Source organism: Rhinatrema bivittatum, chromosome 1, assembly GCF_901001135.1.
Source record: "Rhinatrema bivittatum chromosome 1, aRhiBiv1.1, whole genome shotgun sequence".
Taxonomy (NCBI): Eukaryota; Metazoa; Chordata; class Amphibia; order Gymnophiona; family Rhinatrematidae; genus Rhinatrema; species Rhinatrema bivittatum.
In genome coordinates this window covers 537,356,577-537,377,406 of record NC_042615.1, presented here as the reverse complement: position 1 = coordinate 537,377,406, position 20,830 = coordinate 537,356,577, and the positions used below count along the sequence as shown (strand labels likewise).

The 20,830-nt window shown below is 41.2% G+C and overlaps 1 protein-coding gene across 4 annotated transcripts in view; it reads right to left on the bottom strand.

The window, feature by feature from the left end:
• The window catches only part of PTBP3 (polypyrimidine tract binding protein 3), a 389,014-nt gene that overhangs the window by 80,310 nt on the left and 287,874 nt on the right, over positions 1-20,830 (bottom strand). For all 4 annotated transcript variants that reach the window (XM_029614330.1, XM_029614322.1, XM_029614348.1 and 1 more), the window contains 2 exons: positions 20,282-20,392; positions 14,916-15,090 (listed from right to left, as the gene is read on the bottom strand). In XM_029614330.1, coding sequence (XP_029470190.1) covers positions 14,916-15,090; positions 20,282-20,392 — 286 coding nt within the window. The remainder of the gene's footprint in view (positions 1-14,915; positions 15,091-20,281; positions 20,393-20,830) is intronic.

The following is a 20,830-nucleotide window of genomic DNA, read 5'->3' as shown; positions in this document are numbered from 1 at the left end:
GTTAATATTTAAAGAACAAAAAAAAATGTTTTCCCCACCAAGGATATATTTAGGTCACAACAAAATCTCTAATCTGTAACTTGGGCTCTAGGGCAATACTCATATCTTTTCACAAGGCCTATGCTTTCCTCCCCCCCTGATTTTACTGCTTTTAAAGTAAAAATCACCCAAAACATGACAAAATGCAACTACAGGTTTATATATCTTGAGAATACAGAAACAGAACATAACGGCAAAGAGTACCAGATCCCGTCTGCCTGCACAATTTTTTTTCCTGTTGTGCAATCCTCTCTGCTTGTCCCAGGCATTTTAGAATTCCTTTTCTGACTTTACTACCTCCACTGAGAAACTGTTCCACGCATTCACCAAGCTTTTTGTGAAGAAATACTTAGATACAGATTGTGAGTCCTCCGGAGGTAAGGAAAAACCTACTGTATCTAACTCGCCTTTAGATCAGATCTGAGAAGGTAATTACGTACACAAACAAGCCTGAAAAACAGCTCCTTCTGTGTTTAAATAGTCCAGAATCTTCTACTGTACCTCAAGTAACACCATTTCTGAGCAAGAACATCCATGGCCTCAGCACATGAATGCCTGAATTTTTTTTTTAAAGCCAAATCCATAACTGGATTCCCCAGACTTCAGATATGCTAACTAAAAAAGTTTTTTTTTCACCCCAACTATCATTCTCTTGGTTGATACTATCTGCTCAGCTATCTCTCTTAAAAACGTATTCTGCTTGCAACATCTACAGCAGATAAACCAAACAGATTTCTCTTTTTTAGGTCTTATGACTCTACACCATCCTGCTCATTTATGTGTAAAGGCATTACAAAACAGTACTAGATCCTCAACTCCTATCTGCTGATAAACGGCTAGTAGGGAATTCCAAGATTCTTATTTCTAATATATTGATGTATATTTGTTTTATGGACAACTATTCCTCAGCCGAATACAAAATGCTCCCCACCCTGAAAGCTTGCATGTGTCAAGGTGAATATTCAATCTCATCTTCCACGGTTTCCCACTATCCAGTCTCTCTTTCCACCACCACATGCAGGATCTCTTCACTTCTCTGGATACCAAAATGACCAAATGTGGTAGTGGCTAATTTTGATTCAATCTGCGTTAAAACTTTCTTGTATCACAGACACCATCAATCTTAGAAGACTGGAAGCACTGGCTCACAGACACTGATGCAGTTACCAATTCAGTCACTCCTTTCCCCCAGAGTTAGCTTGTGTCTGGCAAGCTCATCAATCCTTTGTGTACAACATTGCACCCACCAGGTGACAGATTCTGGACAAGACAAAGAACCTCTTCCAACTGATGACCCATCCATGACTCAGCATAGTGATGAACTTACAATAGTTTGACAAAAGCAACTGTACCCTAACTCTGGAAAGAGATATTATACATTTTATTAAATCAATAAAGGGAATACCCTTACAAGGAAATCATCCAAGTAAAGAATTATAGACTCCTTCCTTCAGATAGCTACAAGGATTGTCATGAATAATCTTTGGGCAGATGCAAACCCAAAAAGCACTTTAAAAAGTGCCATTACCAATCTAATCTCCAAAAAGATATTTGATGACATTCCTCAATCAGAAGGTGAAGATATGCATCCTGCAAGATTAGGGCACAGTTAATCAGGTCTGATCGTAGGAACAGCAGAAGTACAACATTTCATCCTGAAGGACTAACCATGGACTGGTTTGTCTTTTTAGGTCTAGAACTAGAAAGAACCTCCTTCCTTTATGCTCACTGGGGATACAACTTAGGTTAAAACAGTTTGCAAGCCCAAGAAAATACTACTTCCTTTCTGATTGCTTGTTTAACATTTCTCTAAGTTTCTGATTAAAAGGTTGTGTGTAGCTTATTTTAAATTTTGCACAGTACTTAAGATGTCTTTAGATGAGTAGATTTGTCTTAGAACAATTCTGCCCTACATCCATTCACCCCACTCTCTCTTATATAAACTTAAAAGACAGAGGCTTAATTTACTGCAGCTTTAATATGTTAAGTGATCCCTGTTCCCAGTTCTGGAAGAATATAAGGAATAGTTACCCTGAAAATGGGGAAATATCTATAGAGAAGTAACAGGTACATACCATAAGAGTTATACAGTATGTAAGTCTGGAGACTTTACGGTTTCCTTATCTGCATGAAGGAGAAAGGGAAGTCAACTTGAGAAGAAAGTGGCCAGAAATAAAGTCACATCCCTTTCATTTGCCGAGTGGAGGAAACCTATCACCATCCTCAAAGAGTCCAAACAACTAGGAGTAGATGGGTTTTTGTAGGGTAATATCTAATTCATAGGTCTATTTCCCCAGAAATACACAAATGCATTCACAACATTAAAAATTAGAGATTATATGAATTTGAATTTAAAATTTCATAAATAACTCAAGGCCTGCTTATTTTGTATGGCATTTAGTTATAAGTTCTGGAATCAGTAGGTGGATGGGTGGTTATGGAAGGGACCTGACATGTTGGAGTTTACTGTATTTCTAGGTACTGTAATGCCTTTATAAAAAAATAATTTTTACTTATGTTTATTTTGTTGTATGCATTTATAATGGGAATTATATTTTGATAAAATGTTTATTAATTGTAAATAAGTATTTTAGTTAGTTTCTATCCATAAACTGAATAAATCAGTGGCATTCACTCCCAGCCCTCAAGGGCCGCTAGCAGATCAAGTTATCAGGACATTCCTAATGAATATGCATGAGAGATTTGCAGGCACACTGCCTCCATTGTATGCATATTTCTCAGGCATATCCTGAAAACCCAACCTGTTGGCAGCCCTTAAGGGCTGGGAGTGAATACCACTGGAATAAATTAATAGAAGATACACCTGAAATGGTGACAGAGCTGAAGAATGATATTCACTAAAAGGAAGAACTGAAGGGTAGTGTCAAAAGCTTGCAAAAAGAGTCACTGATTTGGGGTCATGGAAGGCAATTAAGTAAATTGTCTACTGGGATCCTCGGCAAACAAGAATACTACCATATTCTTATTATAATAGAAGTCGAATGAAGGGAATGTGAAGCTGTCAGAGGTCAATCTGGAACCAATGTCCTAGCTAGAAACAAAACCAGTCTAGCAAAGAAGGAATTCAAGAAACTAGGGGAGTGCACAAGTGCAACATAATAAATGGATGATAATTTAGGAAATAAGTGTAAAGACAGGATATCACATCAATAGCTTCAACAGAAGGCTTCAGAACCGGTGCAAACATATATTGTTCAATTACCACTGAAGAAGAAATTGGAGACGGCCAATAGAGTTGAAAGGAGTATGTACAGTAGTGGGGTAGATGCCACACCACGTACAAAGTAGTGTTTGTATCAGCAAGCACTGCTGAAAGGGAACACAGCTATGGGGCTAGAGAGAATACATCTTAAGATATTAAAGGAGCTCAGTGAAGTTAAATTGATCTTATGAGAGGAGTATGGTTTTGTGGAAACAGAGAAGGAAAGGTTCATAAAACTGGTTAATAAGGATAAGGTGGAAAGCCACAAGCCAGTTAGCCTCACCGCAGCCGTAAGTAAATGACTCGCCACTCCTTGTTTATTTAAAAATTCTTAAATTCTGCCATATTTCCAACATTTTTTTCAATGTGGAATATAGCATAACAGTATATCTCAACATACAAATAAATATTCAAGTCACTTCACCTTATGCTGCCTCAAGTACAAACTAACAGGCCTATACAGTAAAGTGTGGCCGCAGTTACCCTGCTTCTAACCCGCTTTCTACTCACAATTTGGCCGCATTAGTCCAACCCGCGATTCACTATCCCTTTTAACCCATCCTTACCGCTTCTTTAAATCAACGGGTAACCCTTTCCGCCCGCGGCATGTATATTAGATGTAAACGATCGGATTAGCTATTCCCTCCCATACAGTAACGTGCGCCCCAATTATCGCCTTTTTAACCTGCAGTTTTTCCGCGTGTTTAACCTGCTAATTTACCGCCTACCCTTACCCCTGCGTTAGTGTGGAGCGTCAGGTCAGAGAGACGTCCTTACTGTATCGGCCTGTTAGATTGTAAGACCTTGGTGGATCAGGAAATACTTACAGCACCTGAATGTAATCTGCTTTGAAGTACCTGAAAGTTGGAATATAAATCAGTGAAGAATCTAATGTATTGCAGGATCTGAGGAAACACGGTTTTTATCAAAAGAGACTGAGTCAGTTAAATATGATCAAGTTCATTGGTTGAAATAAAATTAAATTAGGGGCATGCTATACTTGGATTTGAACAAAAGTTGATACTGTTCCATACAGGACTTTCATAAGTAAAACACACAGGCTGGAGGTATGCACCAAGGTGTCGAATGACAAAGGATGCTGGTAAATGGAAATTTCTCAGAGAAAAGAAGAGTGATTAGTAGGAATGTCTCTGTCCAATATCTTTGTGAATGATGTTGTAGAGGTATTAGAAGGAAAAAGTTATTTTAGCAAATGGCACCAAGATCTGCAACAGTGGACACCCTTAAGGAAAGAAACAGAAAGATGTGATTTAAGGAAGCTAAACATGTGATTGATTGCTTGGCAATTAAAATTTAAAGCTAAAAAAAAAAGTATAGTATTCATTTGGGGTGCAGAGAGGAATTCATGGAGGGTGAGATATGGATATTCTCTTACCAGGAAGCAGAGCTTGGGGCAAGTGTGTCAAACTACAGGTTGGTGAATCACTGCAATAAAGTGGTGGTCAGAGACAGAAGGATGCTAGGGTGTGTAGTGGATGAGAATAATTAGTAGAAAAAAAGGAGCTATGTCTGTGAAAAACACTGGTGAGATCTTAATATTGTGTCTGGTTCTAGAGGACATAACTGCAAAAAGGGAGAGGGTGAAGGCAGTCCAGAGAAAGACCATCACAATGATTTGTGGTCTATGCCAAAAGCCACATGAGACAAGACTTCAGGGCCTAAATATGGATATCACAGAAGAGAGGAAACATGGAGGAAAGTGGGTGGAGCAGATAGAAACATTCAGAAAAACTTTTTTTTAAAGAAAAGAATGCTCTAGAAGAAGAGGTTACAGTATGAGATTTAAGGTAGTCTTGGGAGCAACATCAGGAAATATTTCATCGCAGAAAGAGTGGTGGATGCATAAAATGGCCCCCTAATGGAGCTACTGGAGACAAAAACTAACAGAATTCAAGAAAGCATGGGATAGCAAATATGAGAAGTGAGGGGAAAGCCAGAGATCAACTGGGGTTGGGCATTGCAGCAAGAATGAAATTGGTCAGGCTAGATAGGACCATAGAAACATAGAAATGACGGCAGAAGAAGACCAAATGGCCCATCCAGTCTGCCCAGCAAGCTTCACACATTTTTTTCTCTCATATTTATCTGTTTCTCTTAGCTCTTGGTTCTATTTCCCTTCCACCCCCACCTTTAATGTAGAGAGCAGTGATGGAGCTGCATCCAAGTGAAATATCTAGCTTGATTAGTTAGGGGTAGTAGCCGCCGCAATAAGCAAGCTACACCCATGCTTATTTGTTTTACCCAGACTATGTTATACAGCCCTTATTGGTTGTTTTTCTTCTCCCATGATGTTGAAGCAGAGAGCCATGCTGGATATGCATCGAAAGTGAAGTATCAGGCACATTTGGTTTGGGGTAGTAACCGCAGTAACAAGCCAGCTACTCCCCGCTTTGTGAGTGCGAACCCTCATTTCTTCTCCCCTGCCGTTGAAGCAGAGAGCTCTGCTGGATGTGTGAAGTATCAGTTTTTCTTCTCCCCTGCCACTGAAGCAGAGAACTATGCTGTATATACATTGAAAGTGAAGTATCAGGCTTATTTGATTTGGGGTAGTAGTAACCGCCGTAACAAGCCAGCTACTCCCCTCTTTGTGAGTGTGAATCCTTTTTACCACATTTCCTCTTGCTGTTGAAGCTTAGAGCGATGTTGGAGTCACAGTAAGCATGTGTATGTTTATTTAATAAGGGTATTGTCTCCAGGCAGTAGCCATCATTCTGGCGAGTCACCCACTCTTCATTGGCAGCCTCTTGACTTTATGGATCCACAGTGTTTATCCCACGCCCCTTTGAAGTCCTTCACAGTTCGATAGACAGTAGATAGACCAAAAGGCCTATCTACCATCATATTCTGCTTATATTTCCATACTCCTTGGAAACCACAAACTAACTCGAATATATCCTTGGACACTTCATTAGACGTAATTAGAACTGGATGAAAAGTTTACCAGATGATGAATACTGTACTATACAAATGTTCCTTTGTTGTATCTTTTTGGTAGAATTTAACTGAAAACATTTTTAGCAAACAAATCATAACCTTTTCTTATTACAGAAGCCACTTGCAGTTAATCATATTATGATATGTATATCACATGCCAGATGTATACTGTGATGCACAGAGACATATCATGGATATTACCTACTGTTTGGAGCTTACAGTCTAGTTAAGACAGATACAAAAACCCTGAAAAAAAACAATGGCTATTAGTTAAGACAACGAGGCTATGAAGGAGAAGATTTAAGGTAGGTGGAATTAAATTGAGGACGGGCAACCTAATTATCAGCATACCCAACCAGCAGATATCTGAGAAAAATACTATTACTTATGTCTCAGTCCCTGCCTTTGCACTTGATCCAAGGAGTCAGAAACTTTAAAGGGCACCTTGCCTGAAACAGACTTACTACTTTTGCCCTCTTTCTGAAATAAAGGAAGCCACAATGATTCTGGTTCCTATAAAAGACCAGACTACTCCTCTGAATGGGGCCTATAAGCAAGGATTTGCTACATTTGTCTTCTGGGAGAAGTAAATTTTTTTTTCGTAAACTAGGCCTGGTCTGACTCAAAAAGCTAAGTTTCCCCCATTTTGCTTAAACTGGGAAAACAGATTGCAGCAGTTGGCTAGCTGCATAGCAGCAGCATGATGGGGACCAATGCAATATGCGCACGCAGAAAATGGGCGCTCAGTATTGAGTGCTCATTTTCCTAATGCGCACCCAGCCACCTGTTGCAATATTTAAGGGGCTGCTAAAAACCTGAATCTGCTCTTTGGTTCCTCCTACTTAGTATCATAAGGAATCACAGAAAGCAGAATTTATATTTCTTCATTCCACCCTTGAGTGTGGTATACCTTTATGCCAGCCCCCGGGACCGGAACTCAGAGCAGGGCAGCCGGCCGGCACGCGCAAAGTTAGGGGGGGGGGTGGGTTAGGTAGGGGAATGGAAGGTGTGGGGGGGGCCTCAGAAGGAAAGTTCCTTCTGAGGCCGATTTCGGAGCGGCCTCGGAGGGAAAGGAGGCAGGCTGCGCGGCTTGGCGCATGGAGGCAGGCTGCGCAGCTCGGCACACGCAGGCTGCCGATTTTGGGCAGCCTTGCGCGCGCCGACCCCGGATTTTAATGGATACGCACGTATCTATTAAAATCCCGCGTACTCTTGTTCGCGCCTGGTGCGCGAACAAAAGTACGCGATCGCGCTAATTTATAAAATCTGGCCCTCAATTTTTGCACACTACTAGGAGTAGCCTAGTGGTTAGAGTAGCAGGCTGAGAGTCAGGAAGCCAGGGTTCAAATCCCACTGTTTCTTGTGACCCCAAGTCAATTTCCCCTCCATTGCCTCAGGTGCAAACAGATTACAAGTCTTCTGGGGACAGAGAAATACCTACAATACCTGAATATAAAGCCAGTTTGATCACTGTAAACAGCAGGATGAATTAGACATGACATGTGCGGTGATGTTATCCAATGGATTCTTCACTCCAAGCTCAGTGAGCTTTTGCTCTGTTGACCCTACACAGGAATTCCCATGCAGGCGCTGCCTTGTGAGCCCCCTTAGTTGATTTTAGAGAAGTCTAGCTAAGTAGTCAACTCTCCAAGGAAGTGGACAGGCGTTTAACATGGCTAATTCATCCTGTCTATGGAAAATACAGTTTACAGTAAGCAAACTTGCTCTCTCCGTCAACAAGCAGGGCTGAATTAACCAGGACATGTGGGAAGTTCCAATTCTGAGAACTGCAGCAGAGCGTTTATAGAATAAGCAACCCAGCCCCCACCATGGACAACAGACTACTGGCTGAGCAGACTATGCCAATCTGCTTTTCCAAATTTACTGCCAGTCTTTGAGAGACTGTCCAGATAGTAATGGGACATGAAGGTGTGAACAGTCAACCAAGGTGTAAGCTTTGCAAATGTCTTCAAAGTACAGCTCACAGAAAAGCCACTAATGCAGCCATGGCTCTAACTTGATGAGACTGTGTCTAATTTGTAGGCCTGCTAGCAGATAGCAATATGCTACAATCTGTTAAGTTGGTTAATGTATATTTGGTCACTGCTATGCTTAGTCTGCTAGCACTGTAAGACACAAATAGCTGTAAAGCCTGATGTCGTCGTTCAGGTCTTCTCTTGTAGTAAGCCAATGCCTTTTTAGAGTCCAAGGAATGAAGGGCCTTTTCACCTTCAGGTGTGCGTGGTCCCAGGAAGAACATAGGTAGCACGATAGCTTAATATGGAAAACTGATGCTACTTTTGGTTGAAACTTTGGGTGGGTGCAGAGCACCACCTTATTTTGGGAGAATTACATATAAGGCAAGTAAATAAACTAAAGCCTGAAGCTCCCTGACTCTTCTGGCTGACATGACTGCTACCAGGAATATTACTTTCCACATGAGAAACCTGAGAGAAGCAAACTCCAATGGTTCAAATAGCAGCTTCATCAGTTGTGCCAGGACCATTTTTAGATCCCATAGTACAGGAGATTTCACTACTGGAGGATTAGTATGCCATAAGCCTTTCATGAATTTGGATATTAAACACTTGAATGGAGATTATTTACCTCTGATTTGAGAATAATAAGCTGCTAGGGCACAAAGATGTACTCTAACCGATGAAGTACTAAGATGAGAGGAAGAAAGCAAATATTTCAGTAATTCTTCAGGTTTGCATGCGACCAGGTCTAAGGAAATTGGTTGACAGCATGTGGAGAACCACATCTATAGGCTCTTTTAGTGGATGGTTTCCTGACAAACATATATCAACATCTTTGGGTAAGGAAAATGGATGATTAGAAAGCACTCAACATCCAGGCTGTCAAGTTGAGGGAGGGAAGGTTCGGATGATTTAGATGTCTATCTTTATTTAATAATGATGGATCTGACTTGAGAGGGATGGGAGGACTGCTAGACAGCTCTACCAAGTACACACTCCAAACTTGTCTGAGCAACGCTGGAGCTATGAGGATCAGATGGCCCTGGTTTTGAATACTTTTTGCATTGTTCTGGCTACCAGAAGAATTGCTGGAAAAGCACACATGAGATCTGCATTGCAGTCAAGCAGAAAAGTGACCTAAGCGAATCCAAGTTCCCTGAGAATAGAGCAAAATCTTTCCACTTTTCTGTTTTTTCCAATGCAAAGAGGTCTAATTCCTGGAAGACCCCAGACACTGAATACTGTGTTAGCTGTTAATTGTTGCAGAGATCATTTGTGTGGATAAAAACTCTGCTGAGGCAATCTGCAATCATGTTGGAGATACCTGGAGGGTAGGTCATTTGCAGGACAGCTTAATGTTTACATATTCATGCGCATATCTTTATTGCTTCTTGGTAAAGAATCCATGACCTTTTGCCATACTGTTTGTTTACTTATAACATGGCTACCTGGCTATCTGAATGAGGATCTCCTTCCCTTGGATGAGACAAGAGAAAGTTGCTAGAGCATATCTGATCACTCAATTCTAGGAGGTTGATTTGAATCAGTTATTTATTCTTTCAGATAATAGGACTAGTGGGCACTTCATGAAATTAGCAAGTAGCACATTTAAAACAAATTGGAGAACCATTCATTGCTAGAGGATGTGTTTAGGGCTGTTAGTGCAGCTGGGTTTAAAAAAGTTTGGAAAGTTCCTGGAAGAGAAGTACATAAATTACTATTAAACAAGTTGACTTAGGGAATAGCCTCTGCTGTTACTGGCATTAGTAGCATGGAATCTATTTAATGTTTAGGTACTTGCCAGGTGACTAACTTGGACTGGCCACTGTTGGAAACAGGATGCTGGGCTTGAAGAACTCTCGGTCTGACCCAGTATGGCAAAACTGGGAGACTGGGCATGCCAATGGCAAATGAAATTTAATGTGGACAAGTGCAAAGTGATGCACTTAGGGAAGAGTAACCCAAATTATAGCTGCATAATGCAAGGTTCCACATTGGGAATAACCACTCAGAAAAAGGATCTAGGGGTCTTCAATGAAAATATGTTGAAATTTTCTGCTCAGTGTGCAGCAGCATCCAAAAAAAGCAAATAGAATGCTAGGATTATTAGGAAATGAATGGAGAATAAAACAGATTATTATAATTCCTTTGTAACACTCCATGGGGGCGACCTTATTTTCAGTATTGTGTTCAGTTCTGGTCATCACATCTCAAAAAGGATATAGCAGAATTAGAAAAAGTACAGAGAAGGGAACCAAGATGATAAAGGGGATGGAACAATTCCCCTATGAAGAAAGGCTAAGGAGGTTAGGACTCCAACTTGGAGAAGAGGCGGCTGAGGGGAGATATGATAGAGGTCGATAAAATGAGTGGAATGGAATGAGTAAATAATATGTTGCTTACTCTTTTGAAAAGTTCAAAGACCAGGGACACACAATTAAGTTACTAGATAATACATTTAAAACTAATAAGAAAATGTTTCTCTCAATGCATAATTAAGCTTTGTAATGCGTTGCCAGAGGATGTGGTGAAAGCTATTAGAGTAGCTGAATTTAAAAAAGGTTTGAACAAGTTTCTGGAGGAAAAGTCCATTAACCATTAAAGTAGATTGCAGAAATCTGTCTTATTCTTGGGATAAGCAGCTTGGAACCTAATCTACTCCTTGGGATCCTGCTAGGTACTTGTAACCTGGCTTGGCCATTGTTGGAAATAGGATACTGGGCTTAATGGACTCGTCTGACCCAGTATGGCAAGTCTTATGTTCTTAAGAAATTATCTTTCAATAAATGACCACGTTTCCTGAGTTTGAAAAAGAGCTATGTGGTCCCCCCATTGCCAATGTTACTTGGTGAGGAAATAGACTGAGTGGTGCTCCTTCCTGAAAGATGAATGGGTCTAGTCATCAGCGTAGTCCCTGCTTCATTTCTTGTGAAATCTCCATTTTGGGTGTCAAGGGCTGAGTAGCTGGTCCCATTGGGAATGGGGGCCCCCATTGCAGTAGCCATACATGAAAGCAGGTTAGTGAAACTGCGTGAATTGTTACTGCCATAAGGCTCAGAATGACCAGTACTTCCCTTGCCATTGACTGATCTATACACAAGGGACCTGAGAGTGTTGGTCTGATCTGACAGAAGGAACGCTCTCTTATAGAGAATCTATCCATGCTCCAATGAATTTGATTTTCTGGGAGGAAATTAAACATTTCTCAAAATTCACCAGGAACCCTAAAGATTGTAGGAGCTGAATTGACTTCTTCAGAGAGGTTATTACACCTTCCCTTACATTCCCTTATTCCCAATACATCTGCATATTAGCTTACTGAATCAGAAATCAACACATGCATAAAGAAAATGTGCACTAAAATTTAGTTTACATTATATACTTGTGTCTAATTACATCAGCTCTTCAATGTTAATCCTTGTCCTTAAATGTTCTCATACATATCCTAACATTTCTCTTTAGAGCTATAGACATGAAAGTAGTACATATAATATTGTGCACATCACTAACAGTAGTGACTTAGAACATTATATTATGCGCAGACAGAAGCCACCCACAGCAGACCTCAATACATATTCAGCAGTCCATCCTTATCTGAACTCACAAAATGCTCTTTATACAAACAATGAAAAAACATTAATGACCCAAACCCCATACATTTTATGCTTGTAATACATGTGCTTGTGCATTTTGCTGACAGGCTGCGACAATATGTACATTAATCATTTATACAGAGCCTTCTTTTCCATTATCGCTCGTTACTAAAGCAGCAATGACAAAGGGCTTTTTATGCTGCAAGATGGGACCCACATGTTGGCTACTGATACAAAATAGGCAGAACAATGGTTAAAAACAGCAAAAAAGGAAATCAAAGGTGAAAAGAAGCTCTAGTATTCATGAAGATGGTTTGGGCCCCCCTCCCCCCAATATGGGCAGGAGTGACTCCAGCTTTCAAATGATACATTTTGCTCAAAGTAAAGAAAGACCTCCATTTCCAAATTAGTACTGTAAATGTTAAAGGAAATTACACATTACATATATCCTAAATGCACACACCAGACCTCAGATCTTCTGGCAGGATGAGGATATCCAGATTTATCAAGTATTTCAAAATATTTTCCAAAATCTCTCTAGCAATCAAATGGCTATTTGGTTTGTAGTTTGTCACCTCCTCTCTCTCTCTCCCTTTATCAGGCTATTCCTTAACAGTGGCTGGGACAGTGACAACACACTTCGCTTCTTTTTTCTGCCATGGAACAGGTTTAACTTGTTGACTAGCCACACTCGGCACCCAAAGTGCACTGCCTTATCCTTCACTGCCAAATCTCTCTAGGGAGTTTTCAAGTCTTAACAGTCAGTACAGCAAGGACTGGACTAACAAGTGCTCCTTCTCAACTCTTCACATCTGCAGATTCCCACCAGCGGTTGTTAAACGTCATTGTGCACAATCAGATCCCCTTTCACTAAACTGCATCAAAATTTACACAGAAATATAATACAACTGTCTAGCTCCTCCACAGTGAATTTCTCCTATAAGGCCTACTATACTGCTAGAAAAAAAAAATCAGTTCCTAACAATCTCAGTGACACCAGGTCAAGCATGAACTTAAAATGGTGTGGCCAAGTGTCTACCAGCTGTTATTGGTGGACTTGGTAACATTTCCAATGCGATGCTACTGAAAACCGGTATGTGTGTTTTACAAAAAAGTCACATACTAAAGGGAATGAGAAATGAAAGATATTCATATTACCTAAGCTCAACTTGTGAGCAAAATGGAAAAGCGGAGGGCAGATAGACAAAGGGAAACCAAAGAAGCGTAGAAGCAGCATAGCTAGGGAAAAGACGGAAGCAGTGGATAAAAAATATAAGACAAAAGCAATGGGGGGGGGGGGGGAGGGACTTGTTTTGTTGGTCCCATGGCAAACTTACAACTACTCCTATCTCTGCAGCGGGAACTTGATACTGGAGTTTGTACAGTCTGAGAAACAGCACGAGACATGGGAATGTATGTCTTTTGGTCCTGTCTCACTTTCTAACCATATCCCTATGCAGTGCATCCTCTAAATCCCTTCCTATGTTCTGTTTACAGGGAGGAGACAACAAAGGAGCAGCCACTGTAGACACCTCTGTAACAATGCAGAGAGATGGGCAGGAGTAGAAGAGTGACCAGTATGTAAGGAATCACTGTAGAAATTCAGGCAAGATGACATGTGGACTTCAATTACTATTCTCCCTCAGCTCCTACATTTTTTTATTTTTTAACAAAGTGACTTGTTTAAAAAAAATTTCTATTCTGCAATTCAGACTTGTGGTCAGTCATTTTGAAGCAGCAAACTTTTTAACTTGAAGGTCAGTGTGGGCGTGCAGGCACAGGCTGAACTGCAGTCATAGGCATTTTCCATCAACCCAGGTGCAACTGTTGATAGAGAGGAGGCTGAAGGGCAGAGTACTCTCTTAAGCAGAAATAGCTGTAGCAGTATTTATTTTTTTTTTTTTTTAATTCAAGCACAGATGCTATTGTGTCTTGGTAAGTTGCACAGGAAGAGGAATTTATTAAAAAAAAAAAAAAGCAAGCTTCACTGTGGCTCAAGGTGACTCAGACCCACCCAACAAATAAAAAGGCATGAGCTAGGTCAGCAGCTGGAAGGAGAAGCCACTTTGGAATACAGAAAGAGTTGAATCTGTTCCGGATGTCTCGATCATACAAGTAGTTTTAGAATTATCCTCCCCTGGGCCCGCAGTCTCATGCACTGCTGGTAAAGAGGTGGGAGAGAAACTCCTGCACATGAGGATGAATGGATTGCAGTTTGCGGATGCAAAGTCCAGGCTTTAAGCATTCTGCAGCTATTTTCTTGGATTTAGATAGCCTTTATTTTTACTATGCTCATTTCCTGCTGAATGGACCTGCTCACTGCCTCAGCCTAGAGCTTAAATGTGGAAAGGAGACAAGTTTTACCCTTTAGGAAAAATATTCTACAAAAATGTCCCTCTCCTTTTCTCCAGGCTCTCCCATAGACTTCACTGTTCATTTTTTAAACCAGATACACGAGTGCACATGCAAGCCTCAATGCTAAGTCGAGTCAAGACCATGCTGTCAGTCAAGCCATCTTTCCGTTCAGTCTGAAGCAATGTTCCCAACTCTAGCCCTCATGAGCCTTGGTTTTAGGATCTCCCCAAAGCATAGTCATGATATGTGCATATAATTTGTACAACAAAATGTGTATATCTGGTTACCCTGAAACCAGACTGGAACTGGTGACAAGTCTGCAGAATTATATATAAGGGATTCAACTGGACAGTGTTTTGACAGCTGGGTCGCTTCCAGTCTTTGGTAAATTAATTGGTCAAGCATTTTCAGGTTTTTCTTACACACACACACAGTAATGGTAAAATCTAAAGTATAAATTTCTAAGTAACTGTACTCTCATTCAATGTTTCCATCTGAAAGACTAAGATAATTAATCGTATTGTTATTTCTCAATCTAAGTGATACTCATTTCACCAGAAAGATCAAGTCACCCAAACTCAAGATCCAAGGTTTAGACACTTTAGACAAATGTTATATAGACTTTTCCAACAGCAGCATGTATGTTAAAGCAAAGAGTATTCAGACATGGCCACAAATATTTAAAGTGTGTTACAAATCCAGGTTAGGGGGTAGAACAAACAGAAGAGCTATCTGCTCTATTTGTTTATAGTGAAAATTAGATTTCCTTACCAAAAGCAGCGGCCATGGTGGGGTCAAGGGATGGTTGGCCATCTCCAGAAGGGAGGTCAATGCGAGTGAAATCTCTGCTTTTATCATTGTTGTATTTTACATTAAGGCTTGTTAACTTGGAGAATTCAATACGGAGAGTACAGCATGCATTGTAGATATTCTGGCCATCTAGCGCCTGTACAAAAAGAGCAGTTAACTAGTTAATCGTAAACAAATATTACTTGCACAGAAGCAGATATTTATCAGATTGTACATGATATCAGAAGCAAGTTTTCCTTTTTTTGAGGGGGGGAAGGAGAAGAAGAGATTGTCAGTTTCCTTCTGCTTCTATGGGTTTCCCAGTTCAACCAGCACCAGGGCTGGGATCCTCATTCACAACCACCCAGAGGCTTTCCCATCTCCATTAGCTCAGACAGTGCATGGACTGTCCTTGTCTGGAAACCTCCAGTACCCCTGCCACCGTGGGTCCTGAATTCAGCCACCAAGTGTCACTGTTGGGCAGTGCAGGAACTCTCTCCATCCAGAAGCTACGAATGCTGCTTCCGCAGCATCCTCAGTCTTGGCAGACACAGAGTAGAAGACCTGAACCAGGAAACAAACCCAGCTCCTCCACAGAGCAGTGCACAAATACTGCCACCCTAGTCACTGGGCCAGACCAGGTCTGCTATTCCGAACTAATGAGCTACACTTTTCCACAGCTTAGCTTTTTTCTTTTTAAACAGGAGACTCCTATCAACATTTGACATGTTCAGGTGTGAAAAGGTATGATATAATCTGACCTTACCACTTATAATTTTTGGGAGGTTTACAACAGTATAAAATTACCTAGATAGCATGAATAAAATTAACTTAAAAGTTGGCCTTGATAATATGAATTTATCACCATCATTGCATACACACAGAATAAGCATACAGACCATATGCCACAGTACACTCTGAAGCAAACATCTTGAGTTATGTCTACCTATGGTTTCACTACACAAAAGGCAAATGCATGACAATAGACAAACAGCATATGCCAGCCCACAAACTTTAAAACTGAAAGAAATATTTATTATACCCTTTTTCTAAATATATACACTGCATTCAAACCCCTTCACTTTTTCCACTTTTATGTTACAGCCTTATTCTAAATTGAATATGCATTTTTCCCTCTTCAATTCACACACAATACCCATAATGACAAAGTGAAAACAGGTTTCTAGAAATTTGTACAAATTTAAAAAAATGTAAATATGACATTTATAGTCTTCAGATCTTTTATCTCAGTATTCTGTTGAGGCACCTTTAGGAGTGATTCAATTACAGCTTCAAATTTTCTTGGGTATGACTCTACAATCTTGGCAGACCTGGATGTGGGGATTTTCTCCCATTCTTCTCTGCAGATCCTCTCAAGCTCTGTCAGGTTGGATGGGGAGCACTGATGCACAGCTATTTTCAGGTCTCTCCAGAGATGCTCAATCAGATTCAAGTCAGGTCTCTCTGGCTGGGCCATTCAGGGACATTCTCAGAATTGTGCCAAAGCCACTTCTGTGTTGCCTTGGCTTCATGCTTAGGGTCGTAATCCTGCTGGAAGGTGAATTCGTCACCCTAGTCTGAGGTCCAGAGTGCTCTGGAGCAGGTTTTCAGCAAGGATCTCTGTACTTTGCTCCGTTCATATTTATCTCTATCTTGACTGGTTTCCCAATTCCTAGAGCTGAAAGACTTCCCCAACGGTATGTTCCTGCCACCACCATGCTTCACCTCAGCGATGGTATTTGCTAGGTGATGAGATGTGCCTGGTTTCCTCCAAACACTATGCTTGGCATTCAGGCCAAAGAGTTCAATCTTTATTTCATTACACCAGAAAATCTGGTTTCTCATGTTCTGAGAGTTAAGTGCCTTTTGGCAAACTCCAAGTGGGCTGTCATGTGCTTTTACTGAGAGGCGGCTTCCATCTGGCCACTCTACCATAAAGGCCCAATAGGTGGAGTGCTGCAGAGATGGTTGTCCTTCTGGAAGGTTCCCCCATCTCCACAGCAGAACTCTGGAGCTCTATCAGAGTGACCACAGGGTTCTTGGTCACTTCTCTGATCAAGTTCCTTCTCCCCTGATTGCTCAGTTTGGGGGACAGCAAGCTCTAGGAAGAGTCCTGGTGATTCCGAACTTCTTCCATTTAAGAATGATGGAAGCCACTGTGTTCTTTGGGATCTTCAGTGCTGCAGCAATTTTTCTGTACCTCAGCACAATCCTGTCCCAGAGCTCTACAGACCATTCCTTTGAGTTCATGGCTTTGATTTTGCTCTGACAAGCACTGTCAGCTCTGAGACCTTATATAGTCAGGTCTGTGCCTTTCCAAATGTCCAATCAACTGAACTTACCACAGGTGGACTCTAATAAAATTGGAGGAGCATCTCAAGGATGATCAGTGGAAACAGGATATACCTGAGCTCGAGTGTCATAGCAAAAGATCTGAATACTTATGTAAATGTGATATTTCAGGGTTTGGGGTTTTGTTTTTTTTTTAATCTGCACAAATTTCTACAAACCTGATTGCACTTTGTCATTATGGGGAATTGTGAATAGATTGAGGGGAAAAGTGCATATTCGTTTTAGAATAAGGCTGTAATGTTACAAAATGTGGAAGTGTGAAGGGGTCTGAATACTTTCTGAATGCGAGAGAGAGATATATCCATATAGATATAAAATATGCTTAGCCCTCTGGATGGAGTCTCTTGGCAGCTGTTAGGATGTGCATGAACACATTAGCACACATGCATACCCTACCATTCATTGAGGAGTGTAGGTGGCAAAGTCTGAGGTATATGTGCACCTTGGGACTAGGTGCATATACCCAACTACAGGAACTTATGCTCATAGCTCAGGGGCTGACGCATACACCTGAGACAACACATGCTCTCCTGCTGCTAAACCGTGCGTGTAACACCACAGCAGGCAGAGTGACTCCTGGGGCTGCAGGACCACAGGGAGGAAGAGAAACATGACATGAATAGATAGGAGGAACAAAATGGAAATTGTGCTGCGGTTGGGCTGGGAGGAGGCATAAGAGTAAGTCAAGCAGGAGGAGGACGACGACGACTGCGTGCTTAGGTCGAGCAGGGATGGGGAAGGGGGATGTACTTGCCCCACAAACATTTTGCTGGTCTCTGCTAGTTCTACATAATGTGCTTTGGCTTCCTCTATTAAGTGTGTCATATTCTACCCTCTACCAGTCGCTCCTCAGCAGTGCCTGTGCTCGCTTTTCAGTGAGTTTGTATGACAACGGTTACTCTGGGAACACTGCTTTGATGGGGCTTCTGTTTAGTCACAGTGCAGAGTTCAGATGCAAGGCAAAAGCCACCCTCACTATCAGCATTGTTTAGAGTAGCAGCTCTCAACCAGTGTGTTGCCAAGCACCCGCAGGTGTGTCGCCACACTTCCCGGTCCCCCGCTGCTCCCCCCTGCCCCAACAAAATAGGAACTTATCTTCCGCCCGGGCGGAACGCAGCAGAAGAGTTGGAGTCAGCAGCACCAGCATGGTCTCTTCTTCCCGTCCCCCCACAGCCCAGAAAAGGAAGTGGAGTGCAGCAGCTGCGTGGACGGTAAGAAGAGACCATGCTAGTGCAAGCAGAGCGGCCCGAAGGAGAGAGGTGTGGCCTGAAGAATGAGCAGCACGGTACGGAGCACAAGAGGAGCAACATCAGCCCCTGTGGCCGATGGGAGTCCTCTCTCAAGGCTGTGAAGGCTGGAAGTGGAGGAGGCTGCTGCTTTCGTTAGTGGGGGGGGGGGGGGGGGGGGGGAAGAGAGAGAGTGACCAAGCATGTGTGTTTGAGATCCTGTGTGTGAGTGTGACTGAGATAGCATGTATGTGAGTGATTGAGAGTCTGTATGCCTAAGTGTGTGATTGAAAACCTGTTTGTGTGAAAGAGTATGCGTGTGATTAAGAGAGACAGCATGAAAGTGTACGACTGAGAACCTGTATGTGTGAGAGAGACTATGTGTATATGATTAACAGCCTGTGTGTATAAGTAAGAGAGAGCATGTGATTGAGAGCCTTTATATAAGTGAGAAAGAGAAGGCATGTGTGGGTGTGAATGAGAGCCTGCATGTATGAAAAGACAGACAGAATGTGTGTAAATGTGTAATTAAGAGTCTATAAGTGAGAGAGAAAAAGCATGTGTATGTGTGTGACATGGAGTAAAATTTGGCTGATCACCACCACCGATAAACAGAAATATGATGGCAGAAAGACCATATGGCCCATCTAGTCTGCCCAACCCCCAATTAATTAAGCTTTATAATTCTCATCACTTCCTTAGAGATCCCCTATATTTATCCCATGTTTTCTTGAATTTTGATACTGTTTTTGTATTCTATCACTTCAAAATAAGTCTTCTGAAATAGTGGAAAACCTATGTAGGTGTCTATAATGGCATCACCATGACATTGCTACTAAGCGCAATTGCAGATAGAAATGTTTAATCTGTGAAGCTGTTCAAATTACTTTCAGTTTGAGTGACATACATTAAGTTGGGCAGAAATAAAAGCCTTAAAATGCACTCAACTTGGATCAATACACTAAATTCACATGGATCAGACATGAGATTGACCCTATATAAAATAGTAACCCATGATATACTAGTTAAAAAAAACAAAAAAACAAAAACAAAAAACAAAACAGGGCCATCTACATTAGTTAATGAAGATGCTAGTACTTCCAGCATGTTATTAGTTTCAATACCAGGGTCTAGAACATTGTTATTCCAAACAGCAATCCGAATGGCTTCCAGGGATGCTTCTGACACATGGCAAAGCATTATTTAAGTACAAACAGTGCAAAGATGAGATCAAGAAAAATTAGGCCACATTTACAATATCTGTTTGTATTATAGAGCCATTCTGTTTTCTGGTATGTGATCTTATGTAAAAACTTGTAACATGTTTCACAATTGCATGTGTACAAAAATGTGAACATTTTGTAGGTAGGGATACTTTATTGGATCAACAGAAAAAAAATGTAGCTCATGAGCTTCTGAGATCACAACACTATTACATAAAGCAATATGCAAATTTGTTTTGCAAGAAAATCTTTTAAATGTAAAGAGAAAAAGAAAAAAAAAAACAGTTCTGTTACTCTACCAGCAAAATATATGTTACACTTTGTGTGTCTCAACATTTGTCAGCTGAATGATTAACTTGAGCTTTGGCTTCAAATACCACAGATACACATTTGATATATGCTTTAACAGAGGTAAAACATTTAAACTTGTACCTTAACATTTAAATAGGGCTGTAAATGTGAATGCTCACAGAACAAAAGCCATATGGCATGCAATCTTCCATCTTTGAACAGTTCCAGATACTAAGTAGTTGGCTGTTTTTCTTACCATTTTAGCATGATGTGCATGGATGGGATCAGCATACTGAAGCAAGGCCTGGAACTGATTGTTCTTCGTGAAAGTGATAATCTTCAAGACAGTTCCAAACTTGGAGAAGATCTGGCGGGAAAAAGATTTGATTTTAAAATGTGCAGTGAAATGCTTCCCATTTAAAACAATCACAGTTACTGGGAAGATTGCAATACATTTGCATACTTCTAGCTGCCTTAGAAGACACTTCAGCCCCCTTGGGCTTCCACCAGCTAGCCAGGTGGCCAGATTTTTTTCCCTCCCTGTTTCCTATGGTTCCACTACACCTACTCTTCCTCACCAATCTTATTCCTGCTGCAAACCACTACAAACAATCCTACTGTCCCCATTCTCTACACTTCTTACCTCCCCTGACATTGTTTGCCCTGTCCAGTGCTCTTGAGCTTCAAAGCTTTCTTCTTCTTCATTCTGCCAGCTCTACTCTCCCTGACAGCATCTCATCCTCATTGCTACTGTCACACCTCCTCTGTATTCTCCTACATCTTCACCTACACTCAGGTGGGAATA